General features: G+C 47.5%; 2 protein-coding genes across 2 annotated transcripts in view; one reads left to right on the top strand and one right to left on the bottom strand.

The window, feature by feature from the left end:
• TTLL9 (tubulin tyrosine ligase like 9) overlaps positions 1–12635 on the top strand; it is a 70966-nt gene extending 58331 nt beyond the window's left edge. The window contains exons 11-14 of the mRNA XM_061209051.1: positions 28–224; positions 2291–2404; positions 3620–3744; positions 12559–12635. Of these exons, the coding sequence (XP_061065034.1) occupies positions 28–224; positions 2291–2404; positions 3620–3744; positions 12559–12635 (513 nt within the window). The remainder of the gene's footprint in view (positions 1–27; positions 225–2290; positions 2405–3619; positions 3745–12558) is intronic.
• A 1972-nt stretch (positions 12636–14607) lies between these two features.
• Positions 14608–21724, bottom strand: PDRG1 (p53 and DNA damage regulated 1). The gene is made up of 5 exons (XM_061208668.1): positions 21543–21724; positions 19368–19443; positions 18211–18285; positions 16185–16265; positions 14608–15559 (listed from the first exon to the last, which is right to left on the bottom strand). Exons 1-5 carry the CDS (start codon positions 21627–21629, stop codon positions 15477–15479), a joined length of 402 nt encoding a protein of 133 aa, XP_061064651.1. The 5' UTR covers positions 21630–21724; the 3' UTR covers positions 14608–15476.
• Between the last annotated feature and the right edge of the window lie 5666 nt (positions 21725–27390).

Raw genomic sequence — 27390 nt, 5'->3', positions numbered from 1 at the left:
TCTCCCAACCCGGCGGCGGGGTCCCAGGGCTGCAAGTGGATGCTGCAGCGCTTCCGGCAGTATCTGGCGTCCAAGCACGGGCCCGAGGCAGTGGAGACGCTCTTCAGTGACATGGACAACATCTTCATCAGAAGCCTGCAGAGCGTGCAGAAGGTGATCATCAGCGACAAGCACTGCTTCGAGCTGTATGGCTATGACATCCTCATAGACCAGGACCTCAAGCCGTAAGTGGATGGGCTCGCGGCCCGGAGAGCCTGGAGGGATGTTTTACACACTCTGCACCCAGACTGCCCGGGTTTGAGCTCAGCTCTGCCACTTCCTAGTGGGGCACACTTTCTTTTTCTGTGCCTCAGCTTGCCTGTCTATAAAATGGTCACTGTGGGACTTCCCTGGTGGTCGAGCGGTTAAGACTCTGCGCTTCCATTGCAGGGGGCACGGGTTCGATCTCCGGTCGGGGAGCTAAGATCCTGCATGCTGCGTGGTGCGGCCAAAAAAAATTAAAAAATAAAAATAAAATGGTCACTGTGCCTATAAGATTGTTATGAGGAAGAAGTGAGGTACTGAGCCCCATGCCTGGCACTGAGGCCTTTCCTGAGCATCTGCTGAGTCAGCGATCCTCCCCTCCTATCAGGCAAGAAGCTTCCCCTCTGTTAGTCCTGGGGCTTTGAGGATGCAAAGTGCCATGTAAGGGAATACTGTTACCATGTCGATCCCTGCCAAGAATTTTGTGCCCTCCCAGTGCCCACGAGGAGGTTGAGCTGATGAGAAGAACAAATCTGAACTATCAGGGAACCCAGTGATGGCCCTCACATGATACAACAGGGCACAGGAGCCCAGTGGGGTTGTTGAGGCAGCTTGAGGTCATGCAGTAAGTCAAGGGCCGAGCCAGGCCCAGGGTCCATGTTCCTGGGCTGAGCTGCTCCCACAGCACTGTGGTTCCTGGACCCAACCCCCTCCCCAGGGTAACTGTATAGCTGTTGCGGGGCTTTCTGAGCCAGGAGTAGGAGCCCTAGAGCAAGACCTAAGTCGGGCCCAAGTTCAAGAGAAACAGGGGCCGGGCACCAGCGGGTCTCTCTCCCTTGCCCCCGGGGATGCAAGATGTGCTATGGGCATTAAAGTGGACACCGAAGGGGGAAACAAGCTTGGCAGGAGGCAGAAGATAGTGGAAAGGGGGCCCTAGTCTCCCACTGACCTGCTGGGTGAGCCCTCCCCTCTCTGTGCCCCAGATTCCTGTCTGTAAAATGACAGGGTTGCACAAAACAAGCGGTTGCAGGCTGGCGGCCCTTGGGCTGCTTTTGGCCTGCAGACACTTTGAGTTTGGCCTTCAGAATGTTTTTTTCATTTGGTTGATTTTCATTGACAGTCTCCAATAACTGGAAGATGTTTACACAAAACTCTGGATTTTTTGGCTTCTCTGGAAGAGTCAGAGGATCTTGCAATTCTGGGTTCGCATTCTCACAGGGCGACGCTCTCCTAGGGCCTCCATAGCCACCCCTTTAGACATGGAATGCTCGTTCCGGCTCACCACAGTCCCTACCCCTCCCTGCTACTCCCCACCCCCTGACATGTCAGGCTGGTTACCATTTATGGGCAAAGTTTCACTAGGAAAGGAGTTTTTCTTGTACTCACAGCTCTTTTGAAAGAAGGAAAAGCGATAATAAGCATGAGGGCAGCAAAATCATTCTTACCCCCACCAACTTGCTTCATATAAGTCACCACCTGGACCCTGTGGGGATTGCCCAAGTCTGTGACAGCTGTTTTCAAAAGTTTTGTGCTTCCCTGGTGGCGCAGTGGTTAAGAACCCACCTGCCAATGCAGGGGACACGGGTTCGAGCCCTGGTCTGGGAAGATCCCACATGCCGCGGAGCAGCTAAGCCCGTGCACCACAACTGCTGAGCCTGCGCTCTGGAGCCCGCGAGCCACAACTACCGAGCCTGCGTGCCACAACTACTGAAGCTTGTGCGCCTAGAGCCCGTGCTCCGCAATAAGAGAAGCCACCACAATGAGAAGCCTGCACACTGCAATGAAGAGTAGCCCCCACTCGCTGCAGCTAGAGAAAGCCTGCACGCAGCAACGAAGACCCAACGCAGCCAAACATAAATAAATAAATAAAACAAATTAAAAAAAAAAGTTTTATCCCCTGAAACCTTTCTTCAAATGGAAATGTGGAGAGAGCAACCCTGGTTGAATTGAGGGTGAGACCCAGGCACCCCATCTATCCTCTCAGTGAAATTCCAGGGGCCTCAGGGACCAGGTAAACTTAAGATTCTCTACTCCCCTCCCTCCCCAGGTGGCTCCTGGAGGTCAATGCATCCCCATCACTGACAGCCAGCAGCCAGGAGGACTATGAGCTCAAGACCTGCCTCCTGGAAGACACCCTGCACGTCGTGGACATGGAGGCCAGGTGAGGGAGAGCAACCTTGCTCACGCATCCCCGTACCTGACAATCAGGGTTCCCACCGAGGAGGATAGAGAACTCAGAACCTTGGGACTTGAGAGGCCCTCAGAGATGGCTCTGTCACCCCCGCCCCACCATTCTACAGATGGAGAAACTGCAATGTCCACACAGTCAGATCCTGGCCCAGGGACTCAGCCCTGTCCCAGCAGAGCAGGCCAACTACAGCTTTCTGAGATTTGGTCCAGCAGGATTTCCTCAATATTTCCTGACTGTGGGACCCTGAACCACTCACTTCACCTCTCTGATCCTCAGTTTTCTCATCCGTAAAATGGGAGATTTCATATCTATCTACCTCTCAGGTTTGTTAATTTACCAAGATAATTTATTATAAAGTGTCTAACTCACAGAAAGTGCTCAGTAAGAGGCTATTTATTGATATAACGATGTGTATATAATAGAAAGATACAGGGTTTGACTTCAGGAATGGCTCAGGCAGTGTTGGCTGGTTTGTCTGTTGTCACTTCCCTCTCTCTCAGCTCTTTCCTCCGTATTAGCTTTTCCCCAATTATTCCAGCAAAAGTTTGAGGGCTGACTCTCATTGCTCATTGGTGGGGATTGAGTTGCATGCCCATCCCGGAACCAATCACTGTGACTCTGATTGACCTGGCCTAGGTATTGTGCCCACCTCCCAGGGGGTGGGGTTAACCCCACCTGAGCCATGAGAGTGAGAGAGGGAGGCATGGTTTTCAAAAGAAAAACCCAGGTACCCACAGGCTAAAAAAAGGTGAAATGTATGCTGAGCAGGCAGAACCTCAGGTGTCCACTATATCCACCATCACTTATTCATTCAACAAACATTTGAGCCCCTACTATGTGCTAGGCCTTGTGCCACACACTGGGGACACAATAAAGGACACGACAGGCCTATTCCCTGCCTTCATGGAGTCTGTGGTCTGGGAAGAACAGCAGACTTTAAACCAGAAAGCACGAATAGGTGCATGTTACTGGGGGCAAGTGTGGAAGCCTGGGGACAAATGGGGGATAACCCCTCTGAGGCCTGTGTAGGCGCCTGGGAAACGGCCAGTGAATGGATGGACAAAAGAAGGTACTCTGACAGGGTGGGCGCCAGTCGGGTGCAGGGAACGGTCAGGGACCTGGCTTGAGTCTTAGGGCCCTACCAGGTGCACCTTCATTAACCCTTTTTGTCTTCTGCCTGTCCAGACTCACGGGAAGGGAGAAGCGAGTGGGAGGCTTTGACCTCATGTGGAACGATGGCCCTGTCAGCAGAGAAGACGGGGCTCATGACCTGTTGGGGATGGGGAACTTTGTGACCAACACACACCTTGGTATGTGGGGCCAGGTGGGGAGTGGGCACCAGGGATGAGTCATGGGAGGTGCCAAGTAGTCTAAGAGGCAGCTTGCCACAGTGGTTAGACTGTTTTAATTTGATCTACAATTTACCAGCTGTGTGACCTTGGGCAAGGGACTTAACCTCTCTGTTCCTCATCTGTAAAACAGAGATTAAATAGTTTCTTTCTTAATATATGCCTAGAATACTGCGGGGCACGTAGTGAGAGATAGTATTAATCTGTCACGAGGTGGATTTCAAAAGGCTTAAGTGGCACCCACACAAAAAGTACGATATGTTGTTAAGAGAAATTAAGGACTTCAGGGCTTGACTTTAAATTTGGTTTTTCAAAAGTGAAAAATTTCCCTGACTATAAAAATTATTCACACTCGTAGAATATTTGAAAATTAAAGAAGAAAATGAAAAAAAACATCCAGACGTAACCATCTTTAACAATCTGGTGTGTTTCCATCCAGTTTTTCAAAAATGCATATATTCATACTTTTTCTTTTACAAAATTGGCATTGGGCTGGAGCTTTGAGTCTAACTTTCCCATGTAGCGTTTTTCATCTCATTCAATAATAAGAGCCTCTCTTTTGGAAACATTCTATGGCCAGGCCCAGACTAACTATTTACATACATTATCTCATTTAATTTTTAGGCAGCTTTTATTATTTTACAGATGAGGAAATGGCCTTCAGATGTTACATCATTTGCTGATGGTCTTGGTTATAAGTGGTGAGCGGGAACTTGAACCCCAGTCTGTCTGACTCCAAAACACGAATGCTTGGCTACTAGTGCTTGTCCCTTAGCACAATTAAAACCAAAATTACCATAGGCTGTAAAACATCCCCAAATTTATGAAATCAATTTCATATAATTGAGCATTTGGCATGATTCCAGTTTTTCACTTTTATAAATAACCCTGTGAGAACATCCTCTCACATAAAGCTCAGCTGAAACTCTGGCTGTTTCATTAGGACAGATTCCTAGGAATAGAATTACTGGGTCAAAAGGATGGACTTATTACAGTCAAATTGCTTTCTTGGAAATATTACACAAATTTGCCAGTTCTGAATTTAAAACAACAACAAAAAACCTTTGCCAACTTCATAGGTAAAAATATTGACTTGTTTTCTGTGCATTCCATTGATTATGGGTGGGGTTTCAGATTTAAAATTTGCATTTCTTCTTTTGTAAGCTGTCCATACCCTATTTTTCAATGGGCTTACATTTTTCTAAATTTGTAAAGGCCTTGGATATTAATATATTGAGGATATTATCCCTCTGTCAAACTTATTGTAAACATTTTCCTGAGTTTGTCATTTTGCTTTTTAAATTTTGTTTGTGGCATTTTTTTTTTTTTCCTCTTTTTTGACGAAAAGAAGTTTTAAGTATCTTTTAGAGTTTGGTATGATTTAGGATTGGGTTTGGCTGCAAACACTAACAAGCCAACTAATAGTTATACAGATAGGAACTGATTTATATTGAGCCACAGGAAGTCATGGGGTAGGCTGTACACAACAGCTGCACAAGGACCCAGCTCTTTCCTCTTTCTGCTTTGCCACTCTCAGCATGTTGCCTTGATGCTCATGCTTTTTGCCTCATGGCTACAAAACAGCTGCTCCAACTCCAGACACCGTGTCCTTGTCTCAGGCAGGAAGAGACAGGAAGGCCCAAGGGCCAAAGCCTTTCTTTCAAGCTTTGACTCTTTATTCCAAAAGGGAAGCCCTCCCAGCAACCTCTGCTGACTTCTCACCCACTAGAACTGGGTCACATGGCACCTCAGCCGCATGGAAGCCTGGGAAGTCAAGTAGTTTGCCTTGAGGAAAGCAAAGGAGAGAAGGTTTGTGAATGGTTTTCCCACAGCAGACCCCTAGTGCCTGCCCATGGTGTTGTTGGAGGATGACTATACAATGCTTTCAAGTTGTGCAGACAATCACCTGGGAATCTTGTTAAAATGCAGTTACGATTCAGTAGGTCTGGAGCAGGGGGCTAAGAGTCTGCATACCTAACAAGCTACTGTTGTGTAACAAACCCTCCTAAAACCTTGCAGCTTAAAACAACTATCTTATTTGCTTATGATTCTTCAGGTGTTGCCCGGGGTCTCTCACAGGGCTGCAGGCATCTAGCAGATTTGCTGAGACGTGATGGTCTAGGATAGCCTCATTCACGTGTGTGGTGGTTGAGACTGACTGTCAGCAGCCTCTCTTTCCAGGTGGCCACTCATCCTCCAGCAGCCCTGCCCCAGGTTCTTCACATGGTAGTCTCAGGGTTCCAAGAGGGCGAGAGAAGACGTAGTGAAGCCTTTTGAGGCCTAGGCTCAGAAATCCCACAATGTCATTCCGCCACAATCCATTAGCCAAAGCCAGTCCAGCCCAGTTTCAGGGGACAATGAGATAGACTCCACTTCTTGATGGGAGGAGCAGCACAGTCACTTTGCAGAGAGGTGCATATAGGACTGGGAATATCATTGCAGCCGCCTTTGCTAACAATCCACCTCAGATATCAATGCTGCTGGTTCCTGGACCCTGTTTGAGTAGCAAAGATTCAGAACAGTGGTTCTCCACCTTGGCTGAACATCGGAATCATGCGGGAGAATTAAAAAATACTGATGCCTGTTGGAGATAAAAACCTTTGGACATCAGTATTTTTCAAAGCTCCCAGATAAGTCTAAAGCACAGCTTAGGTTGAGAGCCAGTGCTTCAGAAGTCTCCAGTTGAGTGTCTGGGTGGGTGGTTTTGAATACAGGAGGAGCTGGCTGGGGGTGGAAGAGCACTGATGAAATGAGTTAGGGATGTGTTGAGATCTGGTGAAAAGATAAACAGATAACTCAGAGATGAGTCTAGAACTCCAAGAAGAGATTTGTACTGGACACAGGGTTTGAGAATTATGAATGAGCCAATTATAGTTAAAGCTAAGGTTCCATGGAACTCACTTTGGAAAACCCTGGGGATGCATTTAGTGGACTCTCGGCTCAGTGAAGCCTTGATGGCTGGTGAGTGCCTAGGAGGCAGGGATGGGGCTCTGGGGTGCTGAGAAGATGGCAGACACCTCCAGGTCAGTAGTTGTGCCCATGGGGATTGTCAGTCAGCCACCATTCGTGAGTGCCATCAGTGTGCCTGGCACAAGATCAAATGACCACAGAGTTGCCTCAAGAATCAGCTCTGATAACTGAGGCAGAAGAACGGATAAGCGACCTGGAAGATAAAATGGTGGAAATAACTACTGCAGAGCAGAATAAAGAAAAAAGAATGAAAAGAACTGAGGACAGTCTCAGAGACCTCTGGGACAACATTAAACGCACCAACATTCGAATTATAGGGGTCCCAGAAGAAGAAGAGAAAAAGAAAGGGACTGAGAAAATATTTGAAGAGATTATAGTTGAAAACTTCCCTAATATGGGAAAGGAAATAGTTAATCAAGTCCTGGAAGCACAGAGAGTCCCATACAGGATAAATCCAAGGAGAAACACACCAAGACACATATTAATCAAACTATCAAAAATTAAATATAAAGAAAACATATTAAAAGCAGCAAGGGAAAAACAACAAATAACACACAAGGGCATCCCCATAAGGTTAACAGCTGATCTTTCAGCAGAAACTCTGCAAGCCAGAAGGGAGTGGCAGGATATACTTAAAGTGATGAAGGAGAAAAACCTACAACCAAGATTACTCTACCCAGCAAGGATCTCATTCAGATTTGATGGAGAAATTAAAACCTTTACAGACAAGCAAAAGCTGAGAGAGTTCAGCACCACCAAACCAGCTTTACAACAAATGCTAAAGGAACTTCTCTAGGCAAGAAACACAAGAGAAGGAAAACACCTACAATAACAAACCCAAAACATTTAAGAAAATGGGAATAGGAACATACATATCGATAATTACCTTAAATGTAAATGGATTAAATGCTCCCACCAAAAGACACAGACTGGCTGAATGGATACAAAAACAAGACCCATATATATGCTGTCTACAAGAGACCCACTTCAGACCGAGAGACACATACAGACTGAAAGTGAGGGGTTGGAAAAAGATATTCCATGCAAATGGAAATCAAAAGAAAGCTGGAGTAGCAATTCTCATATCAGACAAAACAGACTTTAAAATAAAGACTATTACAAGAGACAAAGAAGGACACTATATAATGATCAAGGGATCGATCCAAGAGGAAGGTATAACAATTGTAAATATTTATGCGCCCAACATAGGAGCACCTCAATACATAAGGCAAATACTAACAGCCATAAAAGGGGAAATTGACAGTAACACAATCATAGTAGGGGACTTTAACACCCCACTTTCACCAATGGACAGATCATCCAAAATGAAAATAAATAAGGAAACACAAGCTTTAAATGATACATTAAACAAGATGGACTTAATTGATATTTATAGGACATTCCACCCAAAAACAACAGAATACACATTTTTCTCAAGTGCTCATGGAACATTCTCCAGGATAGATCATATCTTGGGTCACAAATCAAGCCTTGGTAAATTTAAAAAAATTGAAATCGTATCAAGTATCTTTTCCGACCACAACGCTATGAGACTAGATATCAATTACAGGAAAAGATCTGTAAAAAATACAAACACATGGAGGCTACACAATACACTACTTAATAACGAAGTGATCACTGAAGAAATCAAAGGGGAAATCAAAAAATACCTAGAAACAAATGACAATGGAGACACGACGATCCAAAACCTATGGGATGCAGCAAAAGCAGTTCTAAGAGGGAAGTTTATAGCAATACAAGCCTACATCAAGAAACAGGAAACATCTCGAATAAACAACCTAACCTTGCACCTAAAGCAATTAGAGAAAGAAGAACAAAAAACCCCCAAAGCTAGCAGAAGGAAAGAAATCATAAAGATCAGATCAGAAATAAATGAAAAAGAAATGAAGGAAACAATAGCAAAAATCAATGAAACTAAAAGCTGGTTCTTTGAGAAGATAAACAAAATTGATAAACCATTAGCCAGACTCATCAAGAGAAAAAGGGAGAAAACTCAAATTAATAGAATTAGAAATGAAAAAGGAGAAGTAACCACTGACACTGCAGAAATACAAACGATCATGAGAGATTACTACAAGCAACTCTATGCCAATAAAATGGACAACCTGGAAGAAATGGACAGATTCTTAGAAATGCACAACCTGCCAAGACTGAACCAGGAAGAAATAGAAAATATGAACAGACCAATCACAAGCACTGAAATTGAAACTGTGATTTAAAATCTTCCAACACACAAAAGCCCAGGACCAGATGGCTTCACAGGCGAATTCTATCAAACATTTAGAGAAGAGCTAACACCTATCCTTCTCAAACTCTTCCAAAATATTGCAGAGGGAGGAACACTCCCAAACTCATTCTACGAGGCCACCATCACCCTGATACCAAAACCAGACAAAGATGTCACAAAGAAAGAAAACTACAGGCCAATATCACTGATGAACATAGATGCAAAAATCCTCAACAAAATACTAGCAAACAGAATCCAACAGCACATTAAAAGGATTATACACCATGATCAAGTGGGGTTTATTCCAGGAATGCAAGGATTCTTCAATATACGCAAATCAATCAACGTGATACATCATATTAACAAATTGAAGGAGAAAAACCATATGATCATCTCAATAGATGCAGAGAAAGCTTTCGACAAAATTCAACACCCATTTATGATAAAAGTCCTGCAGAAAGTAGGCATAGAGGGAACTTTCCTCAACATAATAAAGGCCGTATATAACAAACCCACAGCCAACATTGTCCTCAATGGTGAAAAACTGAAACCATTTCCACTAAGATCAGGAACAAGACAAGGTTGCCCACTCTCACCACTATTATTCAACATAGTTTTGGAAGTGTTAGCCACAGCAATCAGAGAAGAAAAAGAAATAAAAGGAATCCAAATCGGAAAAGAAGAAGTAAAGCTGTCACTGTTTGCAGATGACATGATACTATACATAGAGAATCCAAAAGATGCTACCAGAAAACTACTAGAGCTAATCAATGAATTTGGTAAAGTAGCAGGATACAAAATTAATGCACAGAAATCTCTTGCATTCCTGTATACTAATGATGAAAAATCTGAAAGTGAAATTAAGAAAACACTCCCATTTACCATTGCAACAAAAAGAATAAAATATCTAGGAATAAACCTACCTAAGGAGACAAAAGACCTGTATACAGAAAATTATAGGACACTGATGAAAGAAATTAAAGATGATACAAATAGATGGAGAGATATACCATGTTCTTGGATTGGAAGAATCAACATTGTGAAAATGACTCTGCTACCCAAAGCAATCTACAGATTCAATGCAATCCCTATCAAACTACCACTGGCATTTTTCACAGAACTAGAACAAAAAATTTCACAATTTGTATGGAAACACAAAAGACCCCGAATAGCCAAAGCAATCTTGAGAACGAAAAATGGAGCTGGAGGAATCAGGCTCCCGGACTTCAGACTATATTACAAAGCTACAGTAATCAAGACAGTTTGGTACTGGCACAAAAACAGAAATATAGATCAATGGAACAGGATAGAAAGCCCAGAGATAAGCCCACGCACATATGGTCACCTTATCTTTGATAAAGGAGGCAAGCATATACAGTGGAGAAAAGACAGCCTCTTCAATAAGTGGTGCTGGGAAAATTGGACAGGTACATGTAAAAGTATGAAATTAGAACACTCCCTGACACCATACACAAAAATAAACTCAAAATGGATTAAAGACCTAAGTGTAAGGCCAGACACTATCAAACTCTTAGAGGAAAACATAGGCAGAACACTCTATGACATAAATCACAGCAAGATCCTTTTTGACCCAGGTCCTAGAGAAATGGAAATAAAAACAAAAATAAACAAATGGGACCTAATGAAACTTAAAAGCTTTTGCACAGCAAAGGAAACCATAAACAAGACCAAAAGACAACCCTCAGAATGGGAGAAAATATTTGCAAATGAAGCAACTGACAAAGGATTAATCTCCAAGATTTACAAGCAGCTCATGCAGCTCAATAACAAAAAAACAAACAATCCAATCCAAAAATGGGCAGAAGAGCTAAATAGACATTTCTCCAAGGAAGATATACAGATTGCCAACAGACACATGAAAGAATGCTCAACATCATTAATCATTAGAGAAATGCAAATCAAAACTACAATGAGGTATCATCTCACACCGGTCAGAATGGCCATCATCAAAAAATCTAGAAACAATAAATGCTGGAGAGGGTGTGGAGAAAAGGGAACCCTCCTGCACTGTTGATGGGAATGTAAACTGATACAGCCACTATGGAGAACAGTATGGAGGTTCCTTAAAAAACTAAAAATAGAACTACCATACGACCCAGCAATCCCACTACTGGGCATATACCCTGAGAAAACCATAATTCAGAAAGAGTCATGTACCAAAATATTCATTGCAGCTCTGTTTACAATAGCCAGGACATGGAAGCAACCTAGGTGTCCATCATCGGATGAATGGATAAAGAAGATGTGGCACATATATACAATGGAATATTACTCAGCCATAAAAAGAAATGAAATGGAGGTGTTTGTAATGAGGTGGATGGAGTTAGAGTCTGTCATACAGAGTGAAGTAAGTCAGAAAGAGAAAAAGAAATACAGTATGCTAACACATATATATGGAATCTAAGGAAAAAAAAAAAAAAAAGGTCATGAAGAACCTAGTGGCAAGATGGGAATAAAGACAGAGACCTACTAGAGAATGGACTTGAGGATATGGGGAGGGGGAGGGGTGAGATTTGACAGGGTGAGAGAGTGTCATGGACATATATACACTACCAAATGTAAAATAGATAGCTAGTGGGAAGCAGCCGCATAGCACAGGGAGATCAGCTTGGTGCTTTGTGACCACCTAGAGGGGTGGGATAGGGAGGGTGGGAGGGAGGGAGATGCAAGAGGGAAGAGATATGGGAACATATGTATATGTATAACTGATTCACTTTGTTATAAAGCAGAAGCTAACACACCATTGTAAAGCAATTATACTTCAATAAAGATGTTTAAAAAAAAAAAAAAAAAAGAATCAGCTCTGAGCGCAAAAGGAAGGGAACACTGTGAACGTGCTCAGAGAGGGGAGGTCATGTCAGCCTCTCAGCATGGACTGCCTGGGACATTTTCATGAGAGTAGGGGCCACTTGCGGGAAAGAGCCATCTCTTAGATGAAAGTGCCTGACACATGGGGTTGGATAAGGGAAGAAAGCTAACATTTAACCAATTAGGTGCCAGGCACTGTGCCAGCTTTAAGTGCATTTTCAGAGCAAAGCCAGAAGGTAAGGCAATGTGGGGTAGTGGTTAAGAGCTGGGCCTCTGGAGTTTGATAGCCTGGGTTCAGCCCTCAGTCCTGCTTATTGTGTGATTTGGAGTAAACTACTTAACCTCTCCGAGCCTCAGTTTTCTCTCGTACACGTTAGTCCCGTGAAAGCTCAACAAGTCAGTCCACATTCTGGACCTGAAGCAGTCCCTGGTTTGAGGTAAGCCCTCAGTGAATATTACCTTCTTTTGATGATCCTTACATTCACCCCATAAAGCAGGTATCCTGGTTTACAGATGAGAAAACAGATGCTCAAAGAGGTAAATGACCTGCCTAAGGGCCATGACAGTCAGGAGGGGAGCCAGGATGCAAACCATAGGCCATCCGTGGTTGCATGGCTCCTGCTGTCCCCTCTTCCCGCAGGTAGTGGGAGCACAGGCCCCTCCACTCCCCTTAAATCCCCCTCTACTTGGGACAACCCATCCCAGGCAACACTCCACTTCCCTTCCAGGCTGTGTCAATGATCGGAAAAAACAGCTGAGGCAGCTGTTCCGCTCCCTTCAAGGTCAGAAGAAAACTCCCAACTAATCCCCGGCGCAGAGCAGAGCGACCCGGGGAGGTGCCACGCCAGTCCTCTCCCTGCTCCCAGTTTCCAGCACAGCAGCACCTCAGAGCACTCACCACCCCCTCCCTCCCCCTCCCTCCGGCCTGGCAGCTGCTTTGCTAGCCTGGCACCCCCACCCCACCCTGGGCATCTCTGCACCAGGAGAGCCAATCCCCAGGACTGGATAGACTTTAACCTTGACGGATGGGCTGGCTTGGCGGTCAGGCCCGAAGAGGACAAATGCAGCAAGTTCTGCTACGCCAGAGATCACATCTAATAAAGGATTACAGTCCTTATTCGGGCTCCAGGCTTGGCTCAGGGGCTGCTGTCGGGTGCAACCAAATCTTCCTGGCTTTGACCCTTTGATGTCTCTCAGGGGATCAGTGTTGAAAAGATCCTCCAGGAGCAAGGGTTCAGGGTTTATGGAACTTAAGCTGTGTTTGCAAAGCAAGCAGTTACTAGACTGTGTTTACTGGCGGTCTGGGGAAGGACTGAGCCTTATATACATCTTGCCCTCCTTACAATACCCTGACTGCATGTCAGGGAACCCATGGACAAGGTAAGGATCAGGAAGGCAGATCCTACTTAGAGACAGTCTCTGCAAAGGTGCACTTATCGAAGTCAGATGGGTGACCTAGGTGCCTCTCTGAGCCTTCCTGTTTGAGGTTGGGAGCTGAGCTTTTTAGACCAGAAAGCCTTGGGCTGGCAGGCAGAGATGGCTTGCGGAGTTGGGCACAAGTAAGAATGTCTGCATTTTCCACATTCCTACGCCTCCTCTAGGTTGAAGAGAAGTTGCAACAAGAGTGGGCTGGTGGCTAATTGCTCCAGGGCGACCTACCAAGGGACCCTAGTCAGCTCCCTCTATCAATCACTCTCCCCCCTTCAGGACAGTTCTTTTGGCTTCAAGAATCTGACTGTGGAGGGAAAGAAACGGAAGGGGAGGGGGGGGAGGGGAGGGGGGGGAGGGCTTTTGAAAGGAAAACACTGGGAAATCTAAGTGAATCAGCCAGCCTTGGGAAGGCCTGAAGCCAGGCCATTCTGGGCCTCCTGCCTCCAGAGTGTGGGGACTTCCCTCATCCCTGTGACTGGGGCAAGCCCAGACAACCCTAGGCATGGATTCCACGTCTTTCCAGGAGAAAGAATCTGATTGGCTCTTCTTTGGCCTAGCATCCACCCTCAGCCAGACAGGCAGTGGCAATGTTCAGAGAGACCAACTGTGAGCCAGGCAGTCATACCAGACCGTATCAACCAAAGTCATACCAAACAGTATCAACCAAAGGGAACATGTCCTTCCCTTGCACCCTGTGCCCCACCATGCAGTTTCTATTCCAAAGGAACCACATAATTGTTTGCACACAAATTATGAGCTTATTAGACACCTGTCCTTGCTTCTCACTTTAATGTATCTTGGAGCTTGTTTCAAATCAGTGCTCAGAGCTTCTTCATTCTTGATTACAGCTGTATAGTATTCCACTTTTTGGAGTTATCAATTTCTTTAATCTACTGTGGACATTTAGTTTCCAATTCCACCTCCCTACTTCTTAGGACTATCATGGGGAAAACCCAGCAATTTCTACTAAGAAAACTCAAGAGGATGCAAAATCATAGGTCTGGGCCAAATTTGACTTATGTAAAGTGTTTTGTTGGCCAACACCCAAGTTGTAAAAAATTTTCTGAATTAGCAGTATTTAAAAAACGGAGGATTCAACCTAAAAATCTAAATTTCTAGATTATCTTGAAGAAAACACAGAATCTGGCCATGCCAGCCTGATTCCCCACATAACCTGGTTGGAACCAAATGGAGTGCCCTCTCCATCCTGCCATCTTCTGTTGTTACTGCCTATCTAATCCTGACATCATTTCAAGGAGGAACCACTGCCCCTTCATAGATGGTATCCTAAAGGAGTGGCATGCCCTCAATTAAGGACTGAATGAGGTGAAGACTAGAAGCTGCTATTCATTCATGTAGGTAACATTTATTGAGCCCTCGAGGCACACGAAAGACATCCCTCACGGCACATTCATATCAGGATCGCAGACCCTGAAGGCAGATGGGAACTCCAAGCAGCACTGGCCCGGGTCCTGCTTTCAGAGCCGGTGGAGGCGCATCCTGCACAAGGGCAGCACCGTAAGACGCAGCCCCTCACCCACCTCTGATGCAGGACTCTGCAAGGCCTTCCTGACTACAGAGCAGCCGCAGCAGGTTGATACGCAGCACCTACTCTGGGCTCCGTCCTGGGGGCAAGCAGGAAGATGGGCCCAAATAGAGGCAGTGCAGGGGGACTGCGTGTCTGCCTATGGCAGGCCATGAAGCACCAAGATTCTGTCCTTCATTCAGGACAGGAGCGTCCTCTGAGCCTCCTGCTTTATTCCAATTCCGTTACACACACTGCTTGAAAATGTGTCTCTCTCTTTCTGAGAGGAATGCTGGAATGAAGCTCCCACTCTTCCCCCTGCCCGGGGCCCATTTCAATAGCAGGCCATTGTTGAGAAGTGCCTGTTGCAGTCATTCTCACACCCCCACAAGCGCTGCCCCCTCCCACCTCCTGGTGGCTGCCAGGGCCTGTCAATGGGCCTTGTGTCCACCCAGCCCCAGTGGTCAGGCCCGGCAGATACCGGCAGGCTGAGGGTTCCCTCCTGCCGTCACAAAATAGCCAAGTGCTACAGACAAAGAAGCTTCATACAAGGGCTATGGCCAGATTCCTCACAACTGTCCCCTTGCAGAGTAGATCCTGTCCTTGCAGGTGTCAAGGCTGGAGAGTTCTAGGTCCTCCATGATCCCAGGGGGGATGCTGGTCTTAGGTCCGCCACTTGGTTCTTAAATTTCATCCTTTCAAGATGACCTTGAGAGCTTTAAGCTCATCCTCGTTGAGGGGGTTCAGGTTAAAACCCTTCAGCTCCGGTTTGCCTAGGGAGAGAAGACAATTCATCAGCGAGTCGGGGCTCCTGCTGTCCAACCTACTGGCCCTGGAGTCAGGCCTGGGAAAGGGGCTTACACTGCATTCATGCTGCCAAACACTTGGCCTTGAGGTCTGACAGAAATGGACCTCAAATTCTGCAATGCACTGAACAATGCGCATCGACACCTGCTCCTGAGTCACCAGGAACCTGCAGAGTCATGACTGCTGTCTAGAAACCTCCAGGTTTGCACCAGACTGTGACCAATATGGAGTGGTTTGGTTTACCTAGAAATTCAGCTCTAACCTGGACCACCTGACTGAGGCCTTCTGACCCTTAGTCAGAGCTATCCCAGTCCCGACACCATGCCCTGGCATAAATGTGAGATATCCCAGGCCATTCCTGGTGCCTGAAAAGAACTTGTGACAGGAATAAGATCCCACAAACTTCCCGTCCATTCCATCTCTGGGCGGCTCGAGACAACCCTGCCCACTGCCCACAGCTTCGGTGCCACTCACCAGCTGCCCGGGTCACTGCCCACCTGGAGGGGCTTCCCACCCCTGCCTTCAAAGTCCGTGTTGATGGTTGTCTCCCCTCCTGGTTTCCAGCCCCACCCCCAGCCCCCAGGCCAATACCTTGGGCCTCAAAGAGGTGATTGACCTTCACTTTAAGTTGTTTCCGGAGCCTCTCTATTTCTTTATCCAGATGTTCCTGATCTGAAAAAATGAGATGGGTAAACAAAATGAGGTTATACTATAGACAGATCTAAGGATGCCAGCCTCTCCCCAGCCCCCTTAAGAGCAAGGGGTCTCAGCATGTGGGAAGGAAAAGGGGACTTCGGAGACCAGCTGAGGAAGAAACTAAAGGCTAGAGAAGGGACATGACCTGCCCCGACCCCTGAGTGAGCCCAAAACAGGGCTGAGCACACCAGTCCCGACTCACAGTTCACCGAACTGTTTTCATTATGCAAAGTACCCTGGCCACTGGATGGGGACGGCAACGCCAGGATTTTAGGTCACCCTCCCACAGTGAAATTATGGAAAATTCAAATGTAAGAACAAAAAGAAGAACCTAGACCCAGCCTACCCTAAGATGGATGGAAAATAGGTGGCTGAGGAATTTCACAAACCCACATTCATCAAGGTGAGGGGTTTTCACAAAGGCAGGATTGTGGTGACTGATATGCAAACAGTCAACGTTCAGCCTAATGCTCACGCTTAGCCTAATTCAGGGCTGTGAAGAGAAGGCTGTCTTACAGGACGGGCTGCACCCAAAGGCAGATGCACGGTAAGTAGTGCAACTGCCTGCTGCCACCCAACCAACTCCACCAGCTCTGTTTTCATCCACTCATGAGTGACATTCCTGTCTTCCTCACAGGCTTTCACTCTTTCTGATGGGTAAAAGCCCTAACCAGCCGAGCCTTCTGGCCTGGGCAGTGGTTCCGGTTCTCACTGTAAATGAGGAACCACAGTCTCACACAAGCTTCTTTAGCCTGTGTCCATCCCTGAGAACCAGAGGTGATGATGTCACAGACCTTCTCTATGTCAGAGACAAGACCACACTTGTGGGCTAAGAGAGCTGAGGATCCTGAACCCAGGCAGGCGATGCCCCTGGAAGCTTAGTCTGAGCAGCCTCCAGCCTCCACCCAAGTGAAATGACGACTCTTAATTTTATGACCATGATATTAGTGTATGTTTTTCAACAAGACAGCCGCAAGCTTCTCCTCCAAGCTGACCTAGTTTCCTTTGCTAGAATTTCGGTTTCAATAGGGATAGAGATACCCTGTTTTCAGGGACAGAGGCAACCTTGTTGGTCCTCCTGGCCCACATGTTTTCAGGGGTACGGAAGAGAAAACATGCATAACTTGCCCTTTTCCCAGCCAAGGACCCATTTGTAGCCTGACCTTTTGCCTTTATGACGCTCCTCCAAAGAGCCTCCAGGAACGTAGTTGTGAGATCTGAGTAACATATGTTGTGTATAAAGGCTGTGGCAGACCCTAGAGGTTCACTCTTCCCAAACGTCCATTTTCAACCCACTTGCTGTTGCAGGGGATGTGAAAAATAAGAGCTCCTCTGCCAGGCTCCCTGGCAGCTATGTCTGGGCATGTGCCTTAAATCTGGCAAATGAGGTATCAGCAGAAGTCCCTGAGGCGGACGGCCTTATTTGCAAAATAGAAGGCAAGGCCATATATGGAGAAAACCCTCTGCCTTTTCTCCAGCCTGGCACTCAAACATGAGGCCTTCAATGATGACACAATAACCATGAGAATATGTTAAGATGACACTGCTGAACAGCTGTGCCAGTCCTGTACTGCCCATCTCTGGACAACTTCTTACATAAGAAAAACAGAACTCTATTTCCTTAACCCTCAATTTGCTGGATTTCTGTTATTTGCAGTCCAACTCATTCCTCACTGATAAACAAGCACTGTACTAGGCACGCGTCCTGTTTTAGCTCAACTTCACAACAACTGTGCTACGTAGAAGTGTCCCCCTTTTAGAGATGAGGAAATAACTCAGTGGCAGAGCAGGGATTAACATGCACACAGCCGCCTCTCATCAAGCTGCTGCCCAAAGAAAGCCTGACTCTCGGTTCTGGGTTAAGACCAAGGCTGGGGGGTGCGGGGGGACCTGTTCCTGACCCCTGCCCAGGAGGCCTTACCTTTCTCAATCATTTCCTTCGTCTCACGGTGAGGCATCCTGATAAACATGTTCCCAAAGCAAACCATCACGTCTTCTGAAATGGCAAACAGTCATTCCTTCAACAAATATTTTTATGCCAGGCATTGTTTTAGATGCTGAGAACACAGCAGAACAGGACAAAGTTCCTGCTCTTATAGCTTACGTTATAGTGGAGGAGAGGGAATAAACAAAAAAGTAAAGATAATAAACAAAGATATGATTTGTCAGACCCTGAAAAATATCGTAGAGAAAACTAAAGCAGGGTAAGAGAGATGGAGAATGCCAAAGTAGGGAAGGAGTTTGTCATTTATACCAGGCAGTCTGGTATGGCCTCACTGATTATGTGCCATTTGGGCAGAGACCCAAAGAAAGTGAGGGTGTAAGCCCTGCAGACACCTGGGGAAAGAGCAAGCCAGGCAGAGGAACCAGGAACAGCAAAGATCAGTAATGTGCCGGGGCGTTAGGAACAGCAAGGAGACCAGCGAGGGTGGAGCCGATGAGTAAGGGGGAGAGCAGAGGAGATGATGTGGGAGAGTTCAAGGAAGTCCGGATTCCATGGGGTCTTGCAGGACTCCGGATTTTACTCTGGTGAGACGAGAAGAAACTGGAAGGTTTTAGGCTTCCCAGTGCACTTTAAACCCTTGGCCCTCAAGGCCCTTCATTATGGCCTGGCCTCTGCCCACCTCTTCAGCCTCATCACACACCCCTCCCCTGCTCCTTACTCTGTCACAACCACTTGGCCTCATCTAAAGAGCCACTATCCCCTTCTCCAAAACCTACCCCATGTCCAATTCCTTCTTCAGCTTTCTCACAATTTTCAAATTGTGAATTTTCAATTCACAATTTTCAAGTGCTGGGGGTTTTTATACCCCCCAGCACTTTCCCAGTGCCATCACTGATAAGCTGGCAGCTAACAACCTGTTACTGAGGAAGTATCATAGAGAAAACTAAAGCAGAGTAGCTGCTGAAACCCTGAGCCACAGTCTATGTCAGACCTGCAATACCGTCTCCCCCATCTCCACGGGCTGTGCTACATGCCTGTGGCCTCCTGCCCAGTCTCTATCAGGGACAAGTCAAAGGCCTTAGAAGGAAAACGGAACAGGCCTCCTGGGCTGCAGCGAGGAGGTCTAGGCTTACCAGAGAGGCTGAGATCCTTCTGCAGGGCCCTCAGGCCCTCCCGGTTCCGATTCCTTTTGGTATCCAGGTCCACAATCTGAAAAGCACGGGGGCAGGAAGGAACTCAGCTACTTCTTACCCCAGCCTGTACTCCCAACAGACCAGGGCTATTAAAACCTAACAGAGACAAGGCATCATTCCTAGGTTAATTCCAATGTCCTGCCTAAAATGGACTGATGTGTGAAGGTATTTCTTCCCCCACTCAGCTTCCAGCTCCTTAAAAACAATGCTTTGTCCAGGTGTCTTCCCCCAAGAGGAGGTGCTGGGGAAACGTTTAATGACTAAATAGGTAATTTTTATTTTTATTATCCACTGAAGCACTAGTTCTCAAGCTTTAAGGCATTTCAGAATCACTAGGAGAGTGCAAACCACTCCCTGGACAAGCTCCTCCAGTTGATTCTGACCTAGTATCATGAAAAACCCAACAATATTAGATCAGAACAGCAGAGGTGTTGGCACTGAGATGGTGGTAACAGCCCAACAGCTACAAAGGGAGTAAGCAGGCAGTACAGCATACTGCCTGACAGCACTGGCTCTGAAGCTGAATACCCAGGTTTGAATCCTGCTGTCCACTATGAGCTATGTGATTTCACCTCTCTGAAAAACGGAGACAGGAACAGGACCCACTACATAGGTTACTGTTTTTTTTAATTTTTTGTTATTTATTTATTTGGAGTATAATTGCTTTATAATGCTGTGTTAGTTTCTGCTGTACGATGAAGTGAATCAGCTATTATGTATACATATATCCCCTCCCTCTTGGACCTCCCTCCCCAATCCCCGATCCCACCCATCTAGGTCATCACAGAGCACCGAGCTGAGCTCCCTGTGCTATACAGCAGGCTCCCACTAGCTATTTATTTTACACATGGTAGTGTATTTATGTCAAACCTAATCTCCCAATTCATCCCACCCTCCCCTTCACCCCCGTGTCCACACATCCATTCTCTACATCTGTGTCTCTATTCCTGTCCTGCAAATAGGTTCATCTGTACCATTTTTCTAGATTCCACATATATGTGTTAATATACGATATTTGTTTTTCTCTTTCTGACTTACTTCACCCAGTATGACAGACTCTAGGTCCATCCACATCTCTACAAATGACCCAATTTCATTCCTTTTTATGGCTGAGTAATATTCCATTATATATATGGATATATATATGGATATATCTCACATCTTTATCCAGTCACCTGTCGATAGACACATTTAGGTTGTTTCCATGTCCTGGCTATTGTAAATAGTGCTGCAATGAACACTGGGGTACATGTGACTTTCTGAATTATGGTTTTCTCAGGGTATATGCCCAGTAGCAGGACTGCTGGGTCATATGGTAGTTCTATTTTTAGTTTTTTTAAGGAACCTCCATACTGTTCTCCACAGTGGCTGTATCAGTTTACATTCCCACCAACAGTGCAAGAGGGTTCCCTTTTCTCCACACCCTCTCCAGCATTTTTTTTTTGTGGATTTTTTGATGATTGCCATTCCAACTGGTGTGAGGTGATACCTCATTGTAGTTTTGATTTGCATTTCCCTAATAATTAGTGATGTTGAGCATCTTTTCCCACCACGAACTCCCTTAAAACCCTTGGCATTTCCATTAAAACCAGACCCAAACTCCCTGTGCAGGTCTACATGGCCCTCCACGGCCAAGGCCCCACGCTCCTACCACGTCCCCACTCCTGCGCAATCACTAGACCACTCAGGGCTCTTTTCTGTTCCTCTTCTCCACTCAGGGCCTGGACTGGGGCGGTGCAGCCCAGGTCGGTGAGGTGGCCCAAGAACTGCATTTTGAAAAAGGGGTTCAGGTCAACCAAACGCCCAAAGGGGTAATGGGTCGCATCCAGAAGGCAGGGCAAGAGGCAGAGAAAAGTTGGCGAGAGAGGAAAGGCCTGGCACAAACAGGCGCTCACTTAATATATGCTAAATAAAAGAGTGAAGCAAGGTGCCGTGCCACGCATTTGACCCACGTGATCTCACAACCGCCCGGTCTGTCGTCACAGCCCTTGGCCCACAAGCCTAGGTCAACTCACGGAGAGCCCGAGCTGGAGCCAGTTCCAGACCACGCGCGTTTTCCTAGGCGCTCGCCGTCAGGCCAAACCCGGGCCCCAGTCCCGCGGACGGGCCTCCTACCTGCCGTTTGTCCGCCAGCACCTCCTCGGCGAGCTCCTCCACCTCCACGAGGTACCGAAGCACCCGCTCCGCCTCCGGCGACAGCATGGTGTTCACCAGCTCCGACTCGGCTCGGCCGCGATTCGTATCCACCTCCGCTCTACCTCCGCTGCAGCTCGGTCCGCGCACGCGCCGATCTGACAGAGCTTCCGGCGCGCATGCGCAATTGAAAGAAGAACGGTGGCGCGCAGGCTCCAACGCACGCGCGGCGGCCAGACGCGAGAGGCGGGGCCTAGCTTTGGGGGCGGGGTGAAGCGCCCCCTGCGGGGCTGAAGCGCCCCCTGCAGGCCCAAACCTTTCAACCTCTCCCTTTCATACAGTTCTTGAGCCCCTCCCGTGTGCCAGGCAGTTTTAGGGGCTGAGGGTGCAGCAGTGAACAAAACAAAGTCCCTGCCCTCGTGCAACTTCATCTAGCGGGAAACATCGACAATTAATGACAAAACAAATAATTATATACTATGGCAGGCAGTGATAGTGCTTTGGAGAAATCAAATCATTCTTCCCCTGCCTGAGGAACACCAAGGAGGCCCATGTGGCAGTGTGACTTATATTAACCTCTGACACCTTCAGGTTCCAGTTTATAAAATGAGAGTGAATTAAGATCCCCCTCATTGTCTTTCCTCAGGGTTGGAAGGAGGCAGGAATCTTTTTAAATTCAGTTTGACCCCCACGTTCATTGAGCCCCTGTGTTAGGCCCAATGTCCGGAATAGCTGACCTAGACCCAAGGAAGGGGCTGGAAAACCATGGGCAGTGAGCGATGAAGTGCCAGCTCAGAAGAAAGTTGTGTAAGTGCTGGAAAGTGAATTGGTGTGGGCTGTAGGATCTGGGAAGACCTCCAAGACAAGGCAGGCAGGTGGAAACTGGCGGCCCTTCAGAACCAGAGGGTTCCCTAGAGATCTTCAAGCCCAATACCTCATTGTACAGCTGCAAAAACCAAGGTTGAGAGAGTGGCGAGGACTTTAAAAAGTCAAGAGCAGACCCAGTACTAGAGCTCTGACCTCTTGTTTCCCTGAGGCCAGCTTTTATTTCTCTCCTTTTGGCCACTGTAACCAAGCCCTTTCACACCCCTTGCCTTACTTGAATTTCACAGCAACCTTTGTGTGGATGGGTTATTACACACTTCACAGTTGCAGACTGAGGCCAGGAAAAGGGCAATGCCCTGTCACACAGCAAGCCAGACCGCAGCTGTCTCTGGACCCTGAAAAAAGGCCCTCCCCTAAATCGTGGCCCCAGAAGTCGCAGTAGCACCCCGTCTTTGCCTGGCCATTGGCTTCCTTCAACTGCCAGAGGGAGAGCTAGTTTTCCCTGCAGCCACCTGTCATGGGGAAAGAAGGAGATTCATTAAGGATTCCTCATTGAGGGTGAATTTGTCGCCAAACCCAGGATGTTTTGTGTAAACACCTTCTGGTTCAGAAACGCAGACGCAGGCCCTGTGAAGGAAGGGGGAACATTTGCCAAAGGAGAAACAGGCCTCACCAGGCATCTGTGGGGCCTGGACCCCAGGACTGGGTCTCCTCCATCTTGGGGCTCAAAGAGGGCTGGACCAGGCTGACCCCTGACCCCTGACAGATGGGCCTGGGTGGGGAAGGGTTGAGGAAGTCTCCCAAATTGGCAGCTTCTTGGCTGTGACTGGCCCCCAGAGGACACCCCTGGCCACTGGCAATGTTGGGGAGGGAGGTCATATCTAAGACTTTGGGACAGTCAGACCTGGAAAGGCTCCTGTTTCAGAATCACTTATGTTTCAGAACCATCTATTTCACAAATATTTATTGACTGCCCTGGCCCTGTTATAGGGATTTCACCGTGAGCAAAACCAGACATGGTCCTTGCCCTCAGAAAGCTTTCAGTCTGGTGGGAGAGACAGACAATAAACACGTGAACAAGCAGCTATGTCATATGTCCGGTGGTGGGTGATAAGTGCTATGGAGCACACTGCAGGGCAAGATGGAGAGGGAATGAACCAGGGGCGATTTGAGATAAGGTGGTCAGGGAGGGCTTCTCTGAAGAGGTGGCATTTGTGCAGAGATGTGGAGGAGGTGAGCGGGTGAGCCACGCGGGCATCTGGGGGATGAGCATTCCAGGCAGAGGGAACAGCAGATACAAAGGCCCTGAGATGAGCCTTCGTTTGGCAAGTTGGAAGGACAGCAAAGCCAGTGTAGGTGGAACAGAATGTGGGGGGAAGGTGGGGGGCGGGCAGAGTAGGAAGTGATGTCAGAAAGGGGAAGGAGGCATGGAGCCTGTGGGCCTATAGATGGGGCTATAGGTGCCCCGCCCACATGGCCAGGCCCTCCCTGGAGGTGGCCAGCAAGTACTGCAGCACAGGCCTGTGGCTTCCTGTTTCTCCCTGCTCACAGATGCAGGTTGAGTGGGGAATGCAGGTGAGTTAACATCCACAGGAGTGGCCCTCAGCAAAGAAGAGGAAGGAGCTAGTGGCTGCCTGCCCCAGCTTCTTTGCCTCTCTGTGGGAGACCCACGAGGAGACTGTTAAAATCATCCAGGCAGGAGAGGATAGTTGCTGGACAGAGGGTAGCAATGGAGATAGTGAACACTGGTGGGATTCTCCGGGCCTTTGCACACACTCTTCCATCAGCCTGGATTCGTTTTCTCCCAAACTTTGTACCTGTATAACTACTACATGTCCCCCACTTATCAGCTTGGTGTCACCTCCTCCCAAAGGTCAAGAGTCCTCTCGGGGCCCCCACAGCTTCCTGGGTTACCACCACCTCTGCACTTACCACACCATCTTTTTCTCTAATCATCTCCCTCTCCAGTTGAGAGTTCCTCAGGGCAGGGACCTTGCCTGTCATGTTTGCTGCTGTGTCTCCAGGACCTAGGATGGTGCCTGGCATACAGTCGGTGCTCAGCCATGGGCTTAACATGAAGCAGAACTTTCTAAAACCCAAAGTATCCAAAAGTGAACAGATCTAACCCAAGGGTAACTAGCTCCCCATCCCATAAGGTGTATATGGCTGGACTGCCACGTTATCGGGACATTGCAGGGCATGAAACCCTCTGCAGCTCAGGTGGAGGTGGACCCTAGGTCTTTCCTAACCAGAAAATTCTACCTAGTCACACTGGGGTATGCCCCATCTTTAGCCACCCACCGCCCCAGGCCAAAAGGGCTGTAACTACTGGGGTTTTGGTGTTTGGGGACTGGAGGCAATAAGAACGATGCTGCACCCCTTCCCCTTGGACCTCCTTTGACTGTTTCTGTGCGCCCCCCCCGCCTTGGGTAAGTGTTCAGTGACCAGCACCTACTTCTCTCCTTCGGGAGGACTGCTCTCAGGCTGCTGGAGCCTTCTGGGGGGACCCACCCTTCCTCCAAGCTGTAGCTCATCATTTCAGGGTTATGAAAGCCCACCTTCTTTGCGTGGGATGCTGGCAGGGGTGTGGGTGGATAACTCTGAGGTGTAACTTATGCTCCAGAGTTCCCACATGGAGTCAGGCTGAAGCAGCCACCCACACGACATTCGCAAGCGCTACTTGGCTTCCTCTCCTTCCCTGTCCTGCCTCCCCCACTCCCTTATGGTCAGAACCCTCCAACGCTCCCATCTCACTCAGTAAAAGCCAAACTCCTCACCAAGGCCCACAAGGCCCTACATGACCTGCCCTACCTCTCTGAGCATCTCCCACCTCTCTCCCCAGCACCTTGCTGCTCCTCAAACCAGCCAGGAGCAGTTCCACCTCAGGGCCTTTGCACTGGCTGCTCCCTCCACCTGTACTTTCCCTTGGTGTCCTCTTGTCTCCCTCCCTCAGCTCCTAAAAGTCTTTGCTTAAATTTCACCTTCTCAGTGAGGCCGACCCTGACCATTCTATTTAAAAATAAAACCCCCACCCCCCCAGTACTCCTGATCAACTTCCTCTGCTCTACTTTTTTTTTTTTACAGCTTTTGTCACTTTCCAGCATGCTATTTAATCTATTTAATCTAATAAATTTAATATTTATTGTTAATCTCCCTCCATTAGAAAGGAAGTTCCATGAGGGCAGGAATCTTTGTCTCATTTGTTTCTGATGTATCTTCAATACCTAGAACAGTACCTGGCCCACAGTAGGTGCTCAATAAACATTTTTGAACGAATGAATGAGGAAAAGAGCCAGAATTCTAACCAAGGCAGATCTCTCTGAGGCCAGGCTCTTAACCCCTATGCTGGAGGTGGAGGTGGGAGCGGCAGGTCATGCCAGGCCTTGTTGTTAAGGTAAGGGGATTGGATTTTGTTCCCAGATCAATACGAAGTTACTGGAGGGTCTTGAGCAAGCATGGGACGTGATTGGGTTTTACCTTGTGAAACCTCTCTGGCTGTGGAGAGAGGATGGGCTAAAAAGGGCAAGTATGGTGCGGTCCTGTGTGTGTGTGTGTGTGTGTGTGTGTGTGTGTGTGTGTTGGGGGTGGGAGGGTGATGATGGGGGCTTGGAGAGGTGACAGGGCTGTGACTGCACTGGGGTTGGGAGTAGCAGGAAGCTGGCTCAATATCCCAATTTTCCGGGCAGCCTGGGTGGCTGCCCCATGGGCTCTGGCCTGCGAGTGGTCCAGGCCAGGCCTCCCAGCTGCTGACAACGTGCCCTTGTCCCACAGATGGGCTGTTTGCTCTCCTGGGTGGTCCCCAGCTCCTCCCTCTGCTTCCTTTGTGCCTTGTGGGCTTGGCAGGTGGAGGGGAGGCTTCCACTCCCTCTCTTCGCCTGACCCAGAGAATAATCCCTTATATTCATGTGATTCTCCTCGTGCCCTCACTTCATCCTCCCACGTCCCCAGGGAAGGAAGAAATCTGATTCCCATTGGGCAGATGAGGACACTGAGGCCCAAAAAGGGCATGGGATCCTCCCAAGGTCATGCAGCCAGATGGGGATGCCAGGTGGGGACCTGTGTCCTAACTCCCTGCACCTCGATTTCATCAGGCAACAGATGGTCCCAAGGCTTGACTTGAAAAATCTTAAAAGTGACCTCAAAGATAATACAAGCCCAGAACATTCGCAGCCTCTCTGAGCTGGTCTTTACTACTACCTTTAATACTAAATCCATTCATGTAAAATTCCATGAATAGATTCTTCTTATTGAAAATGAAAACATTACAGAGAAGACTGAAGTTCCATCTTGACACCCCTCCCCCATCTCAGTTCTCTCCACAGTCCCAGTTTGGGTGTGTGACGATGTTCATTTAAAGATGTAGTTAGGAACCCAGAGAACATATGTAAGACTATTATGTGCGTGGCAGGGTAGGAAGGTGGGATGGAAGGCATTGCACGCAAATGATCACTCTGCAGCCTGTTTGCTCTTGGACATCTTTGATGGGTATATTTAGATCTCTCTCCTATTCCCTGACTGCTGCAGAGTATTCTACAGTCTATAAGCACCAGAGTTCATTTGTTTATCTAGTTTCCTAAATTAAGTTTTACATTTATTTTTCATGCACTAAAGTACAGGCGGTTGAATTAATCTCACCTCTCAGCTCTTAGCACGTGATCATGAGTTAGTCTTCAAAGACCCTCTCTTGTTTACATTCTTTTCTCCTTTTCCCCCCACCCCCACTCAATTCTGAGCTCACCGAAACCCTCTGTACTGTGTTTGATATATGTCCTTAAATATTTGTGATTTCTTGAAAAGTGCATAGTAGTTGTGTTATGTGTTTATGTATTTTAAAAATTCTTATGAAGGTATAACACACACAGGAGTGCACAAATCTTAAGTATACTATAGTCTATGAAAGTTCAAAAACTGAACACACCCAGGTACGCAGCACTCAGATCAAGCAACAGAATGTCAGCAGCTCCCCTCCCCAGAAGATCCCCTCCAAGCCCTCCCATCCACCACC

The sequence above is a fragment of the Eubalaena glacialis genome, chromosome 13 (genome assembly GCF_028564815.1).
Source record: "Eubalaena glacialis isolate mEubGla1 chromosome 13, mEubGla1.1.hap2.+ XY, whole genome shotgun sequence".
Taxonomy (NCBI): Eukaryota; Metazoa; Chordata; class Mammalia; order Artiodactyla; family Balaenidae; genus Eubalaena; species Eubalaena glacialis.
The sequence above is the reverse complement of the archived record's forward strand: the minus strand, read 5'-3'. Positions and strand labels throughout refer to the sequence as shown.

Excerpts from the sequence above, each read along its gene's own strand:
- PDRG1 (XM_061208668.1), bottom strand. The coding sequence starts at position 21,629 with ATGCTGTCGCCGGAGGCGGAGCGGGTGCTTCGGTACCTCGTGGAGGTG. Across the intron at positions 19,444-21,542 it reads TGCTGGCGGACAAACGGCAG|ATTGTGGACCTGGATACCAA; the intron begins GTAGGAGGCCCG and ends CGTGCTTTTCAG. Across the intron at positions 15,560-16,184 it reads TCACCTCTTTGAGGCCCAAG|GCAAACCGGAGCTGAAGGGT; the intron begins GTATTGGCCTGG and ends TTCTCTCCCTAG.